At 40.4% G+C, this 21,799-nt stretch overlaps 1 protein-coding gene across 1 annotated transcript in view; it reads left to right on the top strand.

The window, feature by feature from the left end:
• Positions 1 to 21,799, top strand: part of LOC134354260 (serine/threonine-protein kinase BRSK2-like) — a 1,028,846-nt gene that overhangs the window by 827,636 nt on the left and 179,411 nt on the right. The window contains 1 exon segment of the mRNA XM_063063164.1: positions 2,164 to 2,197. Within this exon segment, the coding sequence (XP_062919234.1) occupies positions 2,164 to 2,197 (34 nt within the window).

Raw genomic sequence — 21,799 nt, 5'->3', positions numbered from 1 at the left:
ACATAAAGAATATGATTAAATATTTGATAAAGTAACATTGTTTAAATAATTTATAAATATAGGTACATTCCTTAATTAAAAACATGGGTTCAGCATTTATGAGGATCTAAGTTAAGTCTTTGTATTTTTATTCATTTTTGAATGGTGGGTTTTAAGCATTTTAATTTAATAAATTCCTAAAGTCAGTAATATATATATATCAATTTTCCTAGCTAATTAGATTATTTCTAAATATGTTCATTTTGATTAAATTTAATCAACAGAAGTATCTAATACTTTGGCAGCCAGCTCAGCCAAGGGGAGCTATCTAGCCAACTCTAAAACTTTTCTCCGCAGTTTTGTGGACTAATTTTTTTCAGCTGCCACCACATGGAAAGCCCTATCACAACAAAGAGTATCTAGCTATCTTCTTTTCATGTGAATAAGGTAGTTTTAATTTATTCCAGGGATCAGCGGTGACTGTGGACAGCTTGCTGTTGACTGCAAAATCCAAGCCAATAACTGGCATGAAAGATGCTGATGTTTGGTGCCTTACCATCTGGTAGTAATGAATGTGAAAATGAATTTATTATATCTTCAGATCATTAATTTAAGTCTATTGAAGAAAATAGTACAGAATAATTTCAGTTTCATTTGTACATCTTCTGACAAAGTATACCAATCTGATGTCAGTAATATGAAATGAACTCAGATGTAGTATCTGCTGAATATATGCACCTGTTTTAATGGATGGCTAACTTACTAATTTAAAGTAATAATGTACAGTTAAATACACTTTCAATTGTTGCGACCATAATGATTTTCAATAGCAATTATATGCTGTTAAGTGTATATTGGGAAGGCAATTTGTAATTAGCACTTAACTGACCATCTGCTTGTTCTCCAATTAACTCCAGGCCTTCGTGCTGAAAAGTACATTAGTTATTTCTTTTGCGCTGAGGGAACACTTTACATCTATCACCGCAATAGCAAAATGAGGTGGGGAAGCCAATCCATTAGCGAACATCTGAGTCTATGCTTCTGGACCATTTTTATTAGCCAGCATTAGTGCATCATGCTGCCTTTGACTTATTGCTATCTTTGTTGATCATTTCTATTTGTGAGTTAACTTACAAGACCAAACGGTGTAGAAGGGAGAAAATGCTATCTGCAAGGTATTTTATATGTTGTTTTGGAAAACGGTACCAAGAAAAATTCTTTCTTCCAATGTTGGAGTGTATCCAAAAATAGAATGTAATGCAAATCAATAGAATATTTCTCAATTACAGACACATTTGTCTTTTAAAATGCAGAACTAGGCAAAGTTCCACAGTTGTAACTCAGCTGTATGCCAGGAAAGGGCCAAAGACAGAGTGACAGACCATGTCAGAAGTGCAGCCGAAAGACCATATTGATCAACGAATACTGTATGTTGGAAAAGGAGTGAAGCACACAAAATGCTAGAGGAACTTCCCCTCCCCCCACTTTTTATTCCAGCATTTTACCCCTTCTTTTCCAGTCTTGAAGAATTGTCTCAGCCCAAAACCTTTATCCCATTCCACAGTTGCTGCCTGACCTGCTTAGTTCCTCCAGTAATTTTTCTGTGTTGCTCTGGGGGAACGCAACACAGGCAATTCCAATGAAAACGAATAAACAGTCAACACTCTGGGCTGAGACATTTCATCAAGATGCTTCATCATGAGTCCCAATGAAGCATCTCGGCCCAAAGTGTCAACTGTTTATTCTGTTCCACAGATGCTGCCTGATCTGCTGAGTTCCTCAAGCATTTTGTGTGTGGTCCTCTAGAATTCCAGCATCTGCTGATCTCTTGTTAGGGAAGGAACCTGAAAGAAATTAGTCTAATTCTCAACACAAGGCACCAGTGAGAGCTAAGAGGACTTTCAGGCATTTATTCTATAAGACCTAAAACAGCAGTATATTCTGCCTAATGGAAGATGTGTTAGTTAAACATTATTAGTAAGAGTTTGTGCTAAATTCTATTTTTTCCATCTTTTTGTGACATCCATTTCCAAATGCATTAATCTTCAAACCTATGCATGATGTGCATTTTTGAAGGGAATATTTCCTCTCAGTGAAAAGTGCTCAACACCTAATATGAAATATTAAATTACCTTTAGTTTTACCGTATGGTAAACTGACTGTTTTGGTTTCTTATTTTTTCAGCTCACCCCATTACGCCTGTCCTGAAGTCATCAGGGTAAGTATCTACCAAGGAAAAACTTTATAGCTGTTTATTTTAATATGAGTATGAATACTTTCCCGTCATGAGAAGAGTAATGGTGTGTTCAACTAAATATTATTTTCTTTTGTTACCATATAAATATCTTTTCTAATGAAGCATAGGAATAAGTGATGTTTGAAAAGACACAAAATAGAGAAAACAAGCAGCTGGAGAACAGAAAATTTACTGATATAATGAGTTTCTTTCATTTTCTGTATATAATTCATTTTGTATTTGGTATTTTGCTGGAAGTACTTTGGCGAGAAGTAGGAAATCAAATCTACTGTGTCAGTTAATGTGCACTTTGCACTTCTTTTGAGATAATTTTTCACTGGCGTAGAAATTCATAGTGCAATTTTCTAGTTTAAAAAAGAACATTAATAATCTCCCTTACACTGTTTTCAAAAAGCTATTTAAAAATCATAAATTTGAATCAACAGTGCCAGTACAATTTTTGTATGCTACTCTGTTTCAGGCAAAGTTGTGTGTTAAGGGTAAAATCTTGTACGTCGCCGATGGTTTCTTGATCTTAGGAAGTAGTTGTTAAAGGCTCAGACCACAGTATAGTCAGCAAGTTTGTGGCTACTGGGGGGCATTGGCATGGAATGAGTATATGTAACAATGATAGAAGGGAAGACTTCCCAGAGAAGCAGAAGAATAATGCTGCCTTATGCAAAGTGCACTTATGGTGGAAGTTACCAGGGTGTAGGGCCCTTCACAAATTCCTACTTATGCGAGAACTGCAGTGCAGCCAAATGTCTTGTCCAGATGTGAATATAAATTCACAATGACTCAAAATCATCAGTGAGCAACGTATCATGTACATCATTTATCAGCAGAGACGTCCTTCTGTGGATCAGTGGCAAAGGTTTTTGAGAGTGACAGTAACCTTGACTTTGAGCACTGTAGGCACTTGTGTTTGTTTGCTATTTGAGATTTTGCTTTTGATCTTGGAAAATCACAAACAAGTTTACTATATGTTGAATAGATTTCAACAGTAAAAAAATTACAATTAAAAAACTCCTTAAAATGATGGCCAATGTCAAAAACATTAAAATAAAGTTAAATAAATGAACCACCTACCTTCACTTTTCCTGTGGGAGAAATGTCCCCATCAAAATCAGTGGGTTCTAGGTTCTTATTACAACAGTCCATTGCTGAGTTATTGAGGATTTGACCTCACTGCTAAGTAAACCAGTACTTAGGGCATGGTGGGGAGTGTAGTGGCAGAATGAGAAATCATTTGCACTAGTCTCTAACCTCCAAATCATCTCATACTTCTATATATCATAGCTTATCTGATGAAGTCCAAAACAAGCAGGAGATAACTGCCAAATCCAGTTGGGATTTCCATCAAAATTTATATACATCTCATGAGGTGAGAGTGTAGGGAAGTATTAGAAAGGTGGACCATAATTCAAATAGTTATGTTCTAGGTTCTGAGGGAGATGGATGTGTAAATTGAAAAGCTCCCCATGGTCTTTCCAATCAAGGAAAGATTAAGAGGTTGCTTGAGAAGTTTGAGTTAATAAAGTGGAGTCACAGGAATGTGTCAAAAGCAAAAGGGATTCAAATAATCCAAATGAATTTTTTTTGCTGAGCTATTAGCAAACAACATATGCTAGATGTTACCAACTGGATTTCCAGAAGGCATTTGAACAAGTACTCCATAAGAGACTAGTTTGAAAAATTGAGGACTGTGGAATAATGGAGCCAATGGTGTCACGGGCAAAAAGAAACTCAAAAAAAAGAAAATAATCATGGTAAAGGATTTTGTTCAGGAAGGAGGTTGGCAGTGTACTTTAAGGATCTCTTCCAGTGAGTTCAATGTGCAGGATTAAATTTCAAAACGGGTTGATGAAATCAAGTTTGGAGGTATGATAAACAGTGAAGACATTAGTGGTAGACTGCAAGAAAATGCAGAGAGGCTGGCAGCTTGAGTTGTTGAGTGGCAGATGAAACTTAATATAGACAATCATGAAATACTTCACTTTGGCAGGAAGAATAAGGAGAAAGAACATAGACTAAATAAAACTGATTTAGAAGATGCACAGGGTCACTGAGACCTAGATTTAAACATATATAAGTTCTTAAAAGTGGCTGATGTATTGGGAGAAGAGTTAGCAATGCATATGAGACCCTTTGATTTGTAAGTAAAGGCATCAAGTACAAACGCATGAAGTATAAGTTGACTATTTATAATATACCAGTTAAGCCATAACTGGGTTAATGAATTCAAATCAGATTATCACTCTTTGAGAAGACTATAAAACTCTTTGAGGAGATATGGAACAGATTTAATGAATTGATTCCATAATGAGTGATCTCAGCTGCAAGTTTTATTTAGAGAACTGATGGCGGGGGGGGGGGTGTCTCTGTTGTAACAGAGAAGATTGAGAGGAGATTTGATAGAGATTTACAAGATAACTGTGGGTTTAGAAGGAGTAAAATGAGAGAAAATATTCTCAAAAGCAGGTGGTTCAAGGAACAGGTGATGATATGGAAGAAGATGATGAGAAAAAGATGTGGGGAATGTGAGGAAAAAATGCATAGGGAGTGGTTAGCATTTGGAACTGAAGGTGGTAGAAACAGTCAGTGAAGGCTTTCAGAGGGCATCTGAGGAACAATAGCTTGCAGGGTTACATGGAAAGGAGTAAGACTGAGCAGGTTGCCTAGACTCATCACTAACTCATTGTTTAACTCTGTAAAGAGTTTATGAATCTTCCCTATATTTAGTTGGAGGAAATGTCTGTGCAACCAGCACTGGCGATGACTGAGCAAGAAGAAGCAAATGAGTGAAAAGGAAGGGAGCAATAGAAGAAGTTAATGCAATGAATGATCAAAGAAGATAAATAGAGAAGAGGCAGATTCTGAAACTGCATTGGTAATGACCCTGGGGGATATCATGACCCAGATAATTCCGATTAGAAGAAGAAGCCTGATACACGACAATAGGATTAGGCTTATTAAAAAAAGGAAAATGCGTGGCTGCATGTGCATTCCCTGTATCTGAATAACACATCAAAAGAATGTAGATTGAAGTCTGATTTGATTATGGAGCAGAGTACCTTCTGCATTCTGTCAACTAAATACATTCAGAAAAAGAAAGCAGATAATTAGTATCATCATCAATGTTCATAGAATATACTTCGTTCCATTGCACATAACAGACATTTTCTAAAATTATTTCCCTGAATACAAGCCTCAGTCCAAGACATCAGGACCATATATCAAATAATGGCATTCGGTAGTGTATTAGAAAACAGTGGAATTCAAGATTACTCCCTGTATTGCAGAAGACCAAATTATTCCAGAAAATTCATTCCAAAAGTAACAGCAAAGACATTCATATAGATGTGCCATGCTTTTCTTTACATTTCCCAAAATATTTCAGCCAAATAAGTACTTTCAAAGTGTTGTATTTATTTGTTAATCAGACAAGCATTACAGCTAGGCCCCCAAATCCTCTTTCATTCAGTGGCTGATGGATCTGGTGGTCTTGACTGGGGGAAGAATAATACCCAAAGTATCAGACAAACATTGCTGCTTATTTTCAAGTGGTGTTGTGGAGAGCTTTTATGTACAGTTGAACAGCCTCATACAAAATACAGACCTTTGCCCAAGTTGAAATGGCAACCTTGATTACGTTAACCAAAGAGAAATGTCACAATACAGCCATTGCCAGCAAAGCTGCTACTTGTTTTCAATTGGGTTCAAGTAGACTTCGGTTTGTCTCAATAGTGAGGATTTGCTGCTCATCTGGATTGCCTCATTGTGAGGTTTAAATGGGGTGACGGAGTCGTACAGTGTGGAAAAGTTCCCTTCAAACCAGCACTCAGCCACGGCCTTCTGTGCCATGGCATTCTAACGACTTATTTCAATATTTAAAAGTAATGATAGTGCCTACCTCTACCGCATCCTGTAGCAGTGCATATCAGACTTCAACCACTGCAGGGTGGAGAAATCTTTTTCAGTTTCTCCTTAACTCTCAGACCCTTAACCTATGCCCTCTATTTTTAGACACCTCACTCTTTACCTAACCTAGGTCTCTCAAACTTAGTCTATATCAATCAGATCCACCCTCAGCCTTTTCCGTTCTAAGGAAAACAAGCATTTTACCCAGCTTCTCCTCTGAGTTGAAATGTTCAAGACCCATGCAATGTCCACTTGAAACTCCTTGCTGTCTTTTCAGTCAAATGCCATGCTTTCTGAAAAATCTTACCAGAAACTACATGCAGTACTCCACATGCTGAACTACTGTTTAATATAGTTATAATGCAAGCTTTCCACTCATCAATTCTATGCCCTGACTAACACAAGGAAATACTCTATATACTGTACCTTTATAACTTCCTTATCTACACGTGCTATCACCTTCAAGGATACTGGATGTGTCAGTAGTTAGAACATAGAACTTTACAGCACAGTACAGGCCTTTCAATCCACTGTGCTGTGCTGACCTAGTAACCTACTCTAAGATCAATCTAACTCTTTCCTCCTCCATAGCCCTCCATTTTCCACTCATCTATGCGCCTATCTAGGAATTTCTTAAATGTCCTTAATGTATTTGCCTCCACCACCACCACTGGCAGGGTGTTCCACATACTCACCACTCTCTGAGTAAAATCTGACCTAGACACCCTCCCTTCACCACCACCCCCCCAACATTCTTTCCTCCAATCACTTTAAAATTATGCCCCTTTGAATTAGTTATTTCTGCACTGGGAAAATATCTCTGGCTCAATCTTATCATCCTGCATTCCTCTACCAAGTCACCTCCTTCACTCCAAAGAGAAAAGCCCTAGCTCGCTCAACCTACCTTCATGAAGCGTGTTCTCTAATCCAGACAACATCCTAAAAAATCTCCACTGCATCCTCTCCAAAGCTTTCACATCCTTCTTATAATGAGGTGACCAGAACTGAACAAAATTCTCCAAGTGTGGTTTAACCAGGGTTTTAGAGAGCTGCAACATTACCTCATGGTTCTTGAACTTAATCCCCCGACTAATGAAGGCCAACACACCATACGTATTCTAACAACCCTATCAATTTTGTAGGGTTGTATTGTTCATTGTGGTAGCCTTATTAATATTTCCAACGTGAATCACGTCACATTTTTCAGGCTTAAATTCTATCTGCCACTTTTCTGCCCACCTGTACAATTAATCAATATTTTTCTGTAGCCTCCTCATTCTCAACAATAATTGAAGTTTTTAATTCAAGTAAAAATGTCTCTATTCAGACAACATCTAGAGCAGAGGGACATTGTGCCAAGTCATGATGACTAATAACCAATGTTTCTGATGGTAACTACCAGCCATCAGCCACATACTGAAGATGGTGGGGGGTGGGGGGGAATTTGAAGGGTTTGTCAGCAACGAAGTTGCTTCAGCTTAGATTGAAGCATCAATACTTAAATAATGGGTCAAACTGTGTTTCTGTCAAGGGTGACCATGGAGGGGAACTCTGTGATCATCATGCCATTAAATATTAATGCTATGTGGTTAGGCCTCTGTTGTTGATTGACTGACGTGTACAAAGGGAACGTTACTTCCCACTTAATATTGTTTAAGAGTTCTTGCTGCATGGATCATTTACTGAATAGCTTCAAGTCCAATTGAACATGACCAGCTTTTGATGTTCTTAGGGAAGGAGAATGGATTGTTTACGTGAGGTGAGGGAACTGCACTAAAGTTCTGGGGCTGTAAGTTTCTGGTCAGCTTCACCACCACACTGAGTCTCATGGCAGAGCAATGACTTCCTCTTTGCAGAGACCGGATGTACTTCACATCTGGCCCTTGGCTGAATCACAGTGAGGACTGGTGTAAAAATGGCAATCCCTAGCAATCCCATTAATATGAAGGGGCCTTTGCCTTGTGAGAGAAAGCAAATGCAGGTGAATTACTTATTTTACTTAAATTATTGTCAGTGTTTTCCAAGGATATTGAGTTTATTTTATTGTCCAAAGGTCCAATTTAATGTCAGAGAAATGTATACAATATACATCCTGAAATGCTTTTTCTTCGCAAACATCCACAAAAACAGAGAAGTGCCCCAAAGAATGAATGACAGGTAAACATAAGAACTCCAAAGTCCTCCCCCCCCCAGCTCCTCTCCCTCCCACGCATAAGCGGCAGCGAGCAACAATCCCCCTCCCCCCAACGGCAAAAAAAAAGCATCAGTACCACCACCGAGCACTCAGTGTGAGCAAAGCAATAGCAAAGACACAGACTTGCAGTTACCCCAAAGACTTCGCATTACACCTGGCATTCGACATACTGCAGTTCTCTTTCCCTAATAAGGGAGAAGAAGGTGTCTCCGTTTTCTCCCCAGCGAGCAGGGAGACATAACAAACAACTCGCTGGTTTACAATGTTAGAAGTCCATTACGTTGCTTTTCTCGAACACTGTGCCTGAAGATTGCAAAGATCCGGGGTCTTCGGGCCCACAGCAGATATCCCAACTCCCCCGACAACACACGGGTCTCCTGCCGTGACACTGACCCTCGTTTCGCCCGTCTCCAGAGCCCCGAGATCTTAGGCTTCTGAATTCGAGCCGGACTCTCGGGCTGAACCCTTGGCATGCCGAACAACGGACAGTCCTGAAACCCCGAGAACAGGTCCCATTCCTGCAAAGAACCGAAATTCGGGTCAGGATCTTCAAAAGAACCCTGAAAGGGAAAAATAAAGATAATAAAGATGGAAATAGAGCTGTTTCCGAAGATGCAAGTAAAGGAGTCGCCGTTTAGCACCAGCTTAACTTTGCTCCACCTCCCGAGGTCATTTGAGTACATTTTACATTTTAAAATTATTTAGATCTATTTGAATAGCTTTTAAATACCTCTGAGTATTAATTCAATCTGTCTGGTGGGTGGATGGACACAACCAAATTGCATCTAGACAGTTGACCTGATCCACAACAATCCAACCCTTTACAGTTGATTTTAATGTCCTTCCTTAATGGTCTGAACAAAGAAAATTTGCTTTGTCTTGCTATCAATATGTCACAGATGTTGGCTCCTTGTCATCACCCTACGTACTGCTGTGATTATTATTAGATGTCCTGGTGGGGTAGGATAAAGTTAAGGGTCTGTCTACCATCAGCACTTATAGACTGGAAACAAACATACCACCACAGAAGGACTGCAGAATGTTTAGTTTAAGTGAGGAACACCTATGACAATGGTACACCAGGCCTTCTTCACCCTTTATGATTTTCCCTCAGGTCTTTTGTCTGTCTCTCCTTAAAACTGCCAGTGTGCCTGATTCTAAGATATGTTCTACAATAGCTTTGTTTCGGGCTGGGATGAGCATTCACAAGACTGAGCAGAGTAGATAATAGACAGGATGGAGGCAATTACTGTTCATTCTATTGCAATTCATTGAGTGTTCAGGAAAAATCCTCAAGAGTATTTTAAGTTCCTTTCATCCTCTTGACGGGATCAGCAAAAGTCACCTTAAATACTGAAATGCTCTTCACCTCTGAATGCAAGTTCTGAATATTCGTCCATAGCAGTTCATCATCAGAAGCAGGGCACAGTGTGCTGGAAGAATAAATAGCCTGCTTAATCCAGGCGATGAGTTTCAAGATAGTTGTGAGTGATGTAGTTCTTTGTTATTTAATAAGTTAAATTTTGAAAGTTAAGCCCTAAAGAAGAAATATACTGCTATAATTTTAGTTTTCCTTGGTCCCAGAATATTCATCCTGATTCAACATTCAAATTTTATAGAAAATCAAGTTTGAAAGAGAATATGGAATATATTGGCACTTTGTTTGCAACCAAGGAGGAAATTTCAAGTTTGGATTTTATTATACATTTCTTGTTGGAATTTCCATTTCAAACCTAGCTTTTGCTTGTATAAGCTCTACTTACTACTTTGAATAATTGTCATAAGGGGGCGTTGGGAGCGGACCCAAATGCAAGACACAGACTGAAGTACTAGGAACTGGACTAGGTTTATCAAGAAAGCAAGGGGAGTCAGGAAGAAATGACGCTGGACATGGACACAGGCTCTGGACAAGACAAGGACACCGGGCCTGGGCTAGGACTAAGACTAGGAAAGAGGGACCAGGACAAGGAATTTGGAGCTAGGAGCCTGGGCTAGGACTCCGAACCGGGGTCTTGACTCGGTCTCGGACCCCGGATCTAGGCGAGGACAAAACGTGGCTACAGGACTGGACATGGCTAGACTACAGGACTGGACGTGGAACTCCTGCACAGGACGAAAACACAAAACCTTGACTTGGTCAGGATGAGGTTCTTGGACTAGTCTTGGACAAGACAAGGTTCTTGGACGTGGCTTGGACAGGACGAGGTTCTTGGATGTGGCTTGGACAGGACAAGGGAACTCCAGCACCAGGCTGGGTGAGGTACTCCTGGGCTGGGCAAGGTACTCCAGGGCAGGACGTGGCTCTTGAACTAGATTTGGCTCGGCTCTTGGACTTGGCTGGGTTGAGCTCTAGGGTACGGTGCCAGGACCCCTTCTTGGGCTTGGAGCCGGGACCCCTTCTTGGGCTTGGAGCCAGGACCCCTTCTCGGGCTCAGAGCCACTGGGACCCTTCTAGGGCTCGGAGCCACCGGGACCCTTCTAGGGCTTGGAGCCACCGGGACCCTTCTAGGATGAAGGGCCGGGATGCTTTCCAGAACACAGAGCCAGGACCCTTTCTTGAACGCAGGGGCCGGGATGACCGCCAAGGATATTTGCCGAGGTAACTACCAAGGATACTTGACGAGGTCACTGCCGAGGATTCTGATGAAGTGGCAGACGAAGGTTGCAGGCGAGGATTTGGAAGGGTGGGGAAGGGAACAGTCCATGCAGGAAATCCTTGGTTTGCCGAGGTATTTATGTGCCAGCCCAAAACAAGAATCAAGTGCCTCAATTAAGGCACCCAATGGAACAAAGGAAAACAGGAAAACCCGGAATAAGGATCGATGAACTGGAATATGGATTTCACGGAATGGACCATGACAATAATAGCAAGATTGTTTCCTTTTTTCTCTGAGGTTTTTTAAATCTGCCTTTGATGGTCAGTTGATCTATATTTTAAGTTAGATTGTTGGTAAAACAAGATGCACTGAAAATTTTCACTTGAATATTTTTGGTACAGGTTAAATGAATCACAACTTCAATAAGTTCAAATATTTCAATTTTTGCTTGATAAAGAAAGGTGAGGGTTTTCACATATGGAAACAGGAGCAAGAGCAGACCATTTGACCCTGCTGGCCGTGCGATGCAAAAATATCATGGTTAATATTTACTTTTGCCTCAATATCACTTTACTGTGCTCATTCCCCATGTTATTGATGTCAATCTCCATCTTGAATATATTCAGAATCTCTAACTTCACAGCTCCCTTGGTAGAAAATTATAAAAATTCATAGCCTCTCAGAGGTGAAATTCCTCCCTATATTTGCCTTAAATGTGCAATTACTTATTCTGAAGCTATACCCCATAGTTCTACATATTACCATGAGGAGAAATAGCTTCTCTGCCAATACCCCCCAGAGTCTTAAATGTTTCAATGAAATTAGCTACTTCGTCACTCAACTCTGGAATACCTGAACAGCAAAGATGATCATGATGCTCTTTATTAACTACACCTCGGCATTCAATACCATCATCCCCTTCAAAACTAATCATTAAGGTCCAAGACCTTGGCCTCAATAACTCCTGGTGCATTTGCATCCTGGATCTTCTCACTTGACGACCCCATTCAGTTCGGATTGGCATTCAGTTCCATCAGCATAGGTGCACCATAAGACTGTGTGCTTGGCCCGCTGCTCCACTTGCTTTAAAGGACAGTATGGCTAAGCACAGCTCCAAGATTGATGCACCTGATTGCACAACAGATAACTGGATATTGTATGCTGAGTGGATCAAGTAGTATTTTGAGGCAAATGAAAACCAACTTGTAGTTTTGCTGAGTGTGTTGGGTTGGAAAGCACAGTTTGCTTAGAAGTTTGATTGCTCCAACCAAGCTTGCTGAAATGAGCTTTGCTGATATCATGAAAGTAATGCAGGAACAATTGGAATTAAACCCATTGTTGAATACAGAGCACTTTAAGTTTAATTAGTGGAATCAAAAGGAAGGAAAGTCCATTTCAGTATACATGGCTGAATTGAAGTGACTGGCTGAACATTGTCAGTTCAGTGTAGGACTTAATAGACTGAGAGATTGTTTAGTTTTTGAATCTTTCAAAAAAGCATTCAAAAGTGGCTCCTGACTGAAGCACAATGTACATTTAAATGAGCAGTTGAAATAGCTGTATCTATGGAAACAGCAGAAAGAGGTGCAATTGAGTTGCAGTCAGGAATGAAAGTGAGTGTGAACAAAGTTGTAGTGTCTAAGCAGAACCAGCCCAGCCTAATAAGTTGTGTTACTGTTGTGACAGGGGCTTGCATACACTAGACAAATGCCGGTTTAAATGCTAACCAAAATGCATCAAAGTAGGACATATACAAAGAGCATGTTGGGCAGTCAAAAATAATGGACTGCACGGGGAAGAGAAAAAGATTAAAAAGTCAAGTTGCAGTTTCAAAAAGAGCACTAATCTACATGCTAGTGATGAAAAAATCTGATAATGATGAGGTGACAGAGAAATAAGTCGCCTTGAGATTTACATTGTGAAAACCGACAACAGACAAGCAATATGGCTTCACCACAAACAAACAGTTAGTAAATTAAAATGGAATTGGGCACTGGCTCAACTGTTTCAGTCGCACCACAAAATGAGCTTGAATGGCTCAAAGATCCTAAACTGAAGCCTGCAGATATCTAGCTAAGAACTTACATTGGAGAAAAGATCATTCCTGTGGGAGTAACATTCGTAACAGTAAAATACAACAATAAATAAGCCAGATTGGGCTTGTATGTGGTAAAAGCAGGAGGACCAACATAGTGGAGATGTGAGTGGCTAAGACAACTACAACTTAATTGGAGATCTATCCACCATTTCCATGCCACATCCCTTGCAACAGAGTCAACTGAGAGTGAATTAAGGTACTGGAAAATGCCACAGCAGTGTTTAAGGATGATATTGCAAAATGCAAACATATCAAGGGTAAAATAGTGTTAAGTAAAAATCCACACCCAAGTTTTTTAAAGCTCCTCCGGTTCCTTATACCATCTGTGATAAAGTAGCCAGTGAGCTAGATCGCATGGAGTCAGAAGGAATTCTTTCCAAGGTTGAGTGGAGACCCTAGGCAACATCAGTAGTCAAGAAGAATAGGTCTGTCAGGATCTGAGGTGATTTTAAGGTCATTATTAACCCAATACAGTAAGTAAATCAATACCCTCTTCCCAGGATAAAGGATATCTTTGCAACCCTTTCCGGAGCTAAACACTTCAGCAAAGTGGACTTAGAGGACCTCCTAACAATGGAGATGGAAGAAGAGTCCAAAGTATTTCTCAGCATAAACACTCACAAAGGGTTTATCATTATACAGTACTAGGTTTTTTTTTAGAGTGGCATCTGCACCTGTACTCTTGCAGTTAGCTATGGACCAGGTGCAGCACGGCTGTCCATGCACTCAGTGTTACTTGGATTAATCATTGTTACTGGTGAGGATGACAAGGAACATCTCCAAAATTTCAAGATAGCATTAAAAAGATTAAAAGATTTTGAGCTCAGAGCACAACATGACAAATGTGAATTCTTTAAGCCAAGTATCACATACTGTGGCCACACCATTGACACACAAGATTTACCCAAGTGTGCTTAGAAAATTCAAGCAGTGATGGACGCCCCAGGGCCAAAGAATGTGTCACATTTGTGGACTTTTTTAGGATTTGTCATTTCAGGCTCTTGTTAAACCTGGCCCTTGAACTCATTACTGCAGATCAGGAAGAAATGGCAATGGAGAAAGCAGAGTGCGGTGACTTTTCACAAGATAAAGAAAATGGTGACGTCAGATGCTGTACTCACGCATTATGATTCACATTGTCCAATGAGGCTTGTAATGCATCTTCAGGATTCCCAGTAGAAAGGTGTCCAGAGCTGTCAGAACCACTACTTGCAGTCCCAAAGTCAACTACTACAACCACAACGGAGAAGGCCCTAGAACATGGGACTGTTTCATAGACACAATTCTCACTTGCCAAGCAGAGTGACCCCTCCCTCTCCATTGTCAGGAAAGACATTACCCCCCCCCCCACAAGAGTAAGGAATCCTCCACAGCAATTAAATCTTAAATTAGGTCTGAATGGGACAATTTAAAATTGGGGTAGGGGGATCATGGTTGGGAAAAGGTTAAGGGAACGGAGAGGAAGCGGGAAGCACTAGAGAGACATTCCGTAATGATCAATAAACCAATTATTTGGAATCAAATTACCTTGCCTGATGTCTGCACCCTTGCCGCCCGCCCCCCCCCCCGGCCCTGGTACTCCTTCTATGCCACCTGTCCTAACCCTTCCCGTGGCACTCCACCCTCACCTTTCCCAGCATCGTTTGCTCCCGCCAGATTTACAAGCTTGCTGTCTGCTCCACATTGGCAAATGCAATACTGTGCAGAAGTTTTATGCACTTAGCTATATAGATGTATCTAAGACATTTGCACAGTACTATGTATGCATGTGTATATTGCACACGTCATGACACCACCACGTCATGTCTATGCTTCTCGATTAAAGTAAAAACAAATCCAAGATACGCTATTTCTGGCTCCATGCTTTCCTTTCAATTAATTTTATGTTTTTGAGTTACAAAACATAACAAATTTGGCTGCCATGCACTCAGTCCCTTCATTCAAATTTAATAGCACTTGACTAATTATTGATTGTCATTTCAAAAGTGACCCATATCGTTGTACTATCTGTTTTCTGTTAATTTCCTGTCTTCCTATGGCTGCCAGTGAACTTCCCACACCCCTGTGTACCACAGTGATATGCCAAACAGGCATAGACCTGGGTATTTTGGCTTTTTTAAATTTACCGCTTTTTTAAAACTTTTACTTTCAGTTATTCTTTCTTCCTCCTGAACAGAATTTCTTTTCTTTATTCCTAATATCTTTGCCAGATTTGATATTGAGCTTGCCCAATCTAAATTAGCTAGCGTCTTGTTCTTTCTTCAGTTTCTGTTGTGGTTCTTAACACTCATGGAGATGCATGCTTGCTGTGTAGTTCACCACTCGGAAATAGCCCTTGCTGTGTTGCCATCAAATGCCCTTACAGGCCAAAAGATTTTGATCTGAACAATGTAGGAAATTCGCATACAACAAGACATGGCCTACTCCAGCAAATTCCAGATGTATACATAAGACTTTGCTACACAGTATATTGTTGGCAGATTGCTTTACTGATATAATGTAAGTGTTTTCAGCTTCCTCATTTGGTTGATGCTTGAGATTCACTATGGAAGCTAATAAGGTTTTCAACTTATTTGACATGCTATTCTGTTTTTTTAATGTGAACATGGTTCTCTGTATCTTCATTATATTTTAGTCTTTTGCAGATCTCTAAATTAGTGAGACTTTTGAGAAGTTTTAGACAGATTCAAACTTGCCTTAGTACGATTGTATCTCAATAGAACAGGTAGATTTTTACCTTGAGCAATGCCCAGCCATAACTAAGTGTTGGAATGCAGAACTGATAACCCAAGCTGGTACTCATGTCTGCTTGAACTCATTTCCTGTTGCAGCAGATTTAAACACCCAATCCCAAGTGCAGATTTGGATGAAATTGCTTCTTTTTTTTACTACAAATGTATCCTAATGATTCTGTCATTATCCTCTGCTATACATAAAACTCTGCCTGTATTAACCAATGTTGGCACTTGTAATGTATGGATCTATTTCTTGCGGAGCAATGACCCGCCCCACCGGACTCCCCTGTTAGCACTACGTATTGATCTGTGTCTGTGCACGTGTTGTTGTCTACGCCTGCGCATTGTTCTCTCTCTCTCTCATTGCAAACTGACTACATCAGTTAAACCCATCTCCCGTGTGCATGCTTTTTTTAATCAATACGTAGTTGTGTGTAGACATAACATATTGACAACGGGTACGAACCTGAATGTCAGAAAATGTCACGAACTGCACCAACAGTTACAGCATGGTTACAGGACAAAACAGCGAAAGTTAAACAGTGGAGAGAAGGTTGTCATGGACGCTAACAAAGGTGTGAGAATGGTGCCTAGTAACAGTAAAAGACATGCGGAATTTAAAGTGAAAATAACGCAGCAATGGCTTCATTCGGGAAAGTTGATGAATTTGATAGTGCCAATGAAGGCTGGGAGTCATATTTCAACAGGGTTGAACTGTATTGTTACGTGAACAATGTGGAAGAGCAAAAGAAGCCCCTACACTTCTTAGCTTAATAAGCCCAAAAATGTACAGTCTCTTACGCAATCTAGTAACTCCTGACAAGCCAGCAAGCAAGACATTCAACCAAATCTTTACAATTTTACTAAGTCACTTGAGCCTTAAACCGCTGGTAATACCTGAGTAATTCAGATTTTACAAAAGGAGCCAGTCAAAAGAATACTTTGCAGAACTGTGCAAACTTTCACAGTACTATGACTTTAGAGATAGACTTTGTATGCATTAAGGGACAGGTTTGTATGTGGCATGTATAGTTAAAGCACCCAAAAGAGGGTACTATCTAAAAGAGACCTAACCTTAGAACGGGCATTGACCATTGCATTATTGTTAGAGACTGTAACAAAGGATGCAGCAGAACTACAGAAAAGGAGGTTAGAATGTGAAATGCACAAAATGTCCTTGAGTGGCACAAAAAGCTAAAAATGTTATCGATGTGACATATCCTCCCATGGTGCAAATGACTGTTAGTTCAAAGAAGAAGTAGGCAGAAAGTGTCACAGACAAGGTCGCATAGAGAGAATGTGCAAGGCAGACAAAACGCACAACTGAGGGAAAAGTCTCAAACACAAAGCTAAGCAAATGCGTAAAGTTACCAAATGTAAAACAGAATCAGACAACATAGAGTCTGACAGAGGTGAACTGTCATGCCTATAACTGCATAGTATAACTGAAGCAGATCACAAAATTATCTGGATCACAATAGATGTATCTGGTGTAAAACTGAAAATGGAGCAGGATACAGGGTCAGCTTTGTCCATAATTCCGGAGGCTGACTACAACAGACTGTTTTCTAGGATAACATTGGAGAAGGCCTTAGAGATGCTAAAGACCTACACAGGTGAAGAAGTATCTCCCAAAGGCAAACTGAAGATAAATGTGACGTATGGAGGCCAAACACAGCAATTAGAGATTTATGTATTGAAAAGTGGAGGGCCAGCACTTTTCAGATGTGAATGGTTGAGAAAAGCCCAACTAGATCGGCACTTAATCAAAGCTCTCAGTGTGGAATCAACTGGTAACTGCGGCCCAAATGGTAGCACTAACCAAAGACTACCACGGTTGCTTAATGCTAATCAGAAGGTGTTTGAGAAGGGAATAGATAAACAGATCGAAGACTTAGCCGAAAGATGCCAACAAATTCAAAATGCACCCCCACGGGCAGCGTCACACCCGTGAGAGTGGCCATCTTCACCATGGCAAAGAATACATATTGACTTTGCTGGGCTATTCAAGGACTCTCATGTTTCTGATTGCTCTGGATGCTCATTCGTAGTGGCTGGAGGTTATACCAATGAAGTCTACCACCTCGGCAAAGACTGTCTGCACGCTGAAGACTTTCTTCGTCAGAAATGGCTTACCAGAAGAAACTGTGTGTGACAATGGACCACAATACACGTCAGAAGAATTCTGACTGTTCATGTAGAAAAATGGCATCAGACATTTCAAGTCAGCTCCTCACCGCCCAGCGCTAAATGGGTTAGCTAAAGGGTTTATTTAAACCCTCAAGAAATCCATTAGAACGATGGACAAGGAGGTCATTTCTCTACAGCACAAAGCAGACAACTTTCTTTTTGTGTATCAGATCTCTGCTCATGCGATGACAAATCAAACACCTGCAATGCTGTTCATGAACAGGAAACTGCGATCTCATATAGACCTCCTGAAACCAGATCTATAGAGGGAAGTGCAGAATAAACAGTTCAGCTAGTTGCCAAATGAACCTGCAAGGAGCTTCAAGATTGGACAGGAAGTCCTAGTGTGTGATTTCTGAGAAGACAAGTGGAAGCCTGCTAGGATAGCTACAAGAACTGGAACACTGATGTACACAGTGGATGTTGGAGATCAGACATGGAGATGTCATGAGGACCAGATACTGGATGCTGAACCGAAGAACACACCTAGGTCGACTGCATCCAACAAGACGGACACATTACCATCACCAGACTTACCTCGCGACGATGATAGCAACATGACATGGGAAAGCAAGAATGTTGTCTTAGACAAGATACCTATCAAACTGATGCCAATCCACAGATTCAGAGACGCTATTGTGAAAGAAACGGAGCGCCATCCAAAACACTGAACTTTTAGAATTGTGAAGTTAGTTATGGATTATGAAAGCATGTTTATTTGGAATATGGGTTTATAAAAGAGAAATTAAATGTTTTGTACATATACAGTTTTATGTTGCATTAATCTAAAGGGGGAGGATGTGTAGTGTATGGATCTATTTCTTTTAGAGCAATGACCGCCCCCCCCCCTTAGCACCACGTATTGATCTGTTGTCTGAGCATACGCATTGTTCTCTTTCTCTCGATGCAATGTGAATATACCAGTTAAAGCTATCTCCCGTGTGAAAGCTTCTATTTAGTCGATATGAGATTGTGCGCAGACACAACAGCTCTGGTGTGTCACTCAAGAAAAGCACAAAAATCTTCTGATTCAGCATATCTTTATAGCAGCTGTTTTGAACTTTGCTATACCCGGCACTTCATTTGTGCAATGTTGTTTGATAATAAATGCCTGGGAACATGTGGATTATCTTCATAATCATTCTCTCATCAATGTCTAAGACACACTTGAATATGCAGTGATGTGAAGATTGCTTTGATATGCTTTCAGTAGTTTGATACAATCAGACCTCATTATAAAATCTCTTGGGAATTTTCAACAAGCTGTAACCTGGGGCAGGAGAAGTTGCCCTTTATACTTCAAAAGTTCAATCTCTTTCTCTGTGGCATCTTTTTTTCCCAAACCTAGAACCAAGTAAATTCTGTGGTTCTATCCCAAGTTTAATTTTAGTACATAACTGAGGCATTCTTTGATGAGTACACTTATTCATCTTAAACATTCCCTTAGTGCTGAAGATGATTTGATTCTAGTCCAGAGCTGTTGATTTTGAAATGGCTGATAAGACCAATATGGGGAGCATAGACTCTCCCACAGATGAAGAAGGAGGTGAACTTCAGGATGGTGGGTGGGTTGTTGGGAGGTGGTTTTGGATTTTCCTCTGTTTACATGGGTCTTCAATGTGTTTACAATGCATAGTCTCCAGCTTCTCAATGCCACACTGTATACAGTTATGGGCCAGAGATTCGCAACAGTTAATGTGGATGTTGCATTTCAGAATCAGGTTTATTATCACTGTCTTATATGACATGAAACTTGTTTGCTTGCAGCTGTAGTAGAGTGCAAAGAGCTAAAATTACTATAAATAGCGCAAATAAAAAAGGAATAATGAGGCAGGATTCATGGGTTCATGAAGCATTCAAAATCTGATAGCAGAGGGTAAGAAGCTGTTTATAAATCATTGTGTGTGGGCCTTCAGACTCCTGTACTTCTTCCCTGATGCGGTAGTGAGAAGAGGACATGTCCCAGATGAGGCTCTTTCATGATGAATGCCATATTCTTGAGGTATCACGGCTTGAAGATATCATTGATGATGGGGATGATTGAGTTCATGATGGAATTGGCTGTGTCTGCAGACCTCTGCAGTCTCTTGCGATTCCATGTGTTAAAGTGTCCGTATCAGGTGCAACCAGTCCGAATGCTCTCCACTGTATATCTGTAACTACTCAAACTGCTGGTGTACCTTCTTCATCATTGCATCAATGTGTAGAGCCAGTACAGATCTTCTGAGATGCTGACACCTAGGAACTTTCCCTTTTCACCACTGATCCATCAATGAGGACTGGTGCATGTTTTCCTGACTTCCCCTTCCTGAAATCCAAAATCAATTCCTTAGGCATGCTGATGTTGAGTTCAAGGTTGTTCTTGTGACACCAGTCAACCTCTGTCTCACTCCTGTATACTTTCTTGTTGTTATCTGAGATCTTACCAATAGTAGTGTTTCCTGCAAATTTATACATGGCATTTGAACGGTGATTAGCCACACAGCCATCAGTGTAGACAGCAAAGAGCAGTAGGCTAAGCATGCATCCTCGAGGTGTATCTGTGTTGATTGTCAATGAGGAGGAGATGTTATTATTAATCGGCACTGACTGTGGTCTCCCGATGAGAAAGTTAAGGATCCAGTTGCAGAGGAAGGTACAGAGGCCCAGGTTTAGAAGCTTGGTTATTGATAATGAGGGGATAGTGGTAATGAATGCCAAACTGTAATCAATAAACAGCAGCCTTACTTAAATTTTGCTGTTGAATATGTGCTCCAAAGCAGAATGAGAGCCAGTGAGATTTCTTCAAAGAGCTTTGAGCACTTCCAGACTAAGGGCTCAAACTAAGCACCTCTTTTAGGCGTTATAAGAGCACCATGCTTCCAGCCCATAGCCCAAGAGTCATGAATGATTCTAACAACATGATTTATTTAATTGCAAGCAAGTAGCAGAGTTGCATTCACGTTAAAGAAGCTGTGAAACGATGTTGCTTATTGGACAGGCTGGCAAAGCTGAAGGCATATCTGTCTGTCTGGGATCATCACATCATATAATTGCAGTCTAAAGAATAGGGTGTGACTGCTTTATCTCCCTCATAATCCACAGACGTTGATGCATCACTGTGCATTTGTATCTTCTGTAAACTAAATGGGGAAATTTTGCAACCAGGAATAGATATTCCATTACAAGGGAGTATTTAAGATTTCATTCATTTTCTTTTCGAAAAGAAGGCTGGGGAGTAGTTAAGAGGTTTGTGATGAACGTATTCTGTCCTGTTCATGGATTTACTCAATACCATGTTTGCTTCTCTAGAAGTAAGTATATTACATTTTTAAAAAATTTTTCCTTTATTAAAGCAGTGGTCCCCAACCTCCTGGCCGCAGACCGATACATTGCCATGAAGAATGCAGCAGTGCAGCGGTAGCCAGAACGCACCCAGCACACCTTTAAGAAAAAGCCGAAATAAACATGCTAATTAATTAGGTGCATCGCCTCTAATCTGGGCCGACATTTACGTGCCGGGCGGCACCCAATTAATTATTTTGTTTATTTTGCTTTTTTCTTAAAGATGTGCTGGGTGCGTTCCGACTACCTCTGCATTCCTGCATGCTTCGCGGCAATGTATCGGTCCGCGGCCCTGAGGTTGGGGACTGCATTAAAGGATATCAGTATAACATTTTATTATTTTGGTTGACACTCACTGAGAAGCGACGTGAAACAAGAAGTTATATTTATCCAGCAAAAGGATATGAGGGCCATCCTTCAGAATGGTTTGCATGTGATTTCAAAGTGGTTATGTCACCTGCAAGACCAACCTTTATTCCCCTATCCTGTGTACCCTTGGTGATAACTGAATGGTTTGGTAAGCCT

The sequence above is a fragment of the Mobula hypostoma genome, chromosome 11 (assembly GCF_963921235.1).
Source record: "Mobula hypostoma chromosome 11, sMobHyp1.1, whole genome shotgun sequence".
Lineage (NCBI taxonomy): Eukaryota > Metazoa > Chordata > Chondrichthyes > Myliobatiformes > Myliobatidae > Mobula > Mobula hypostoma.
Note: the sequence above shows the minus strand (reverse complement) of the source record. Positions and strands in the feature narration are given on the sequence as shown.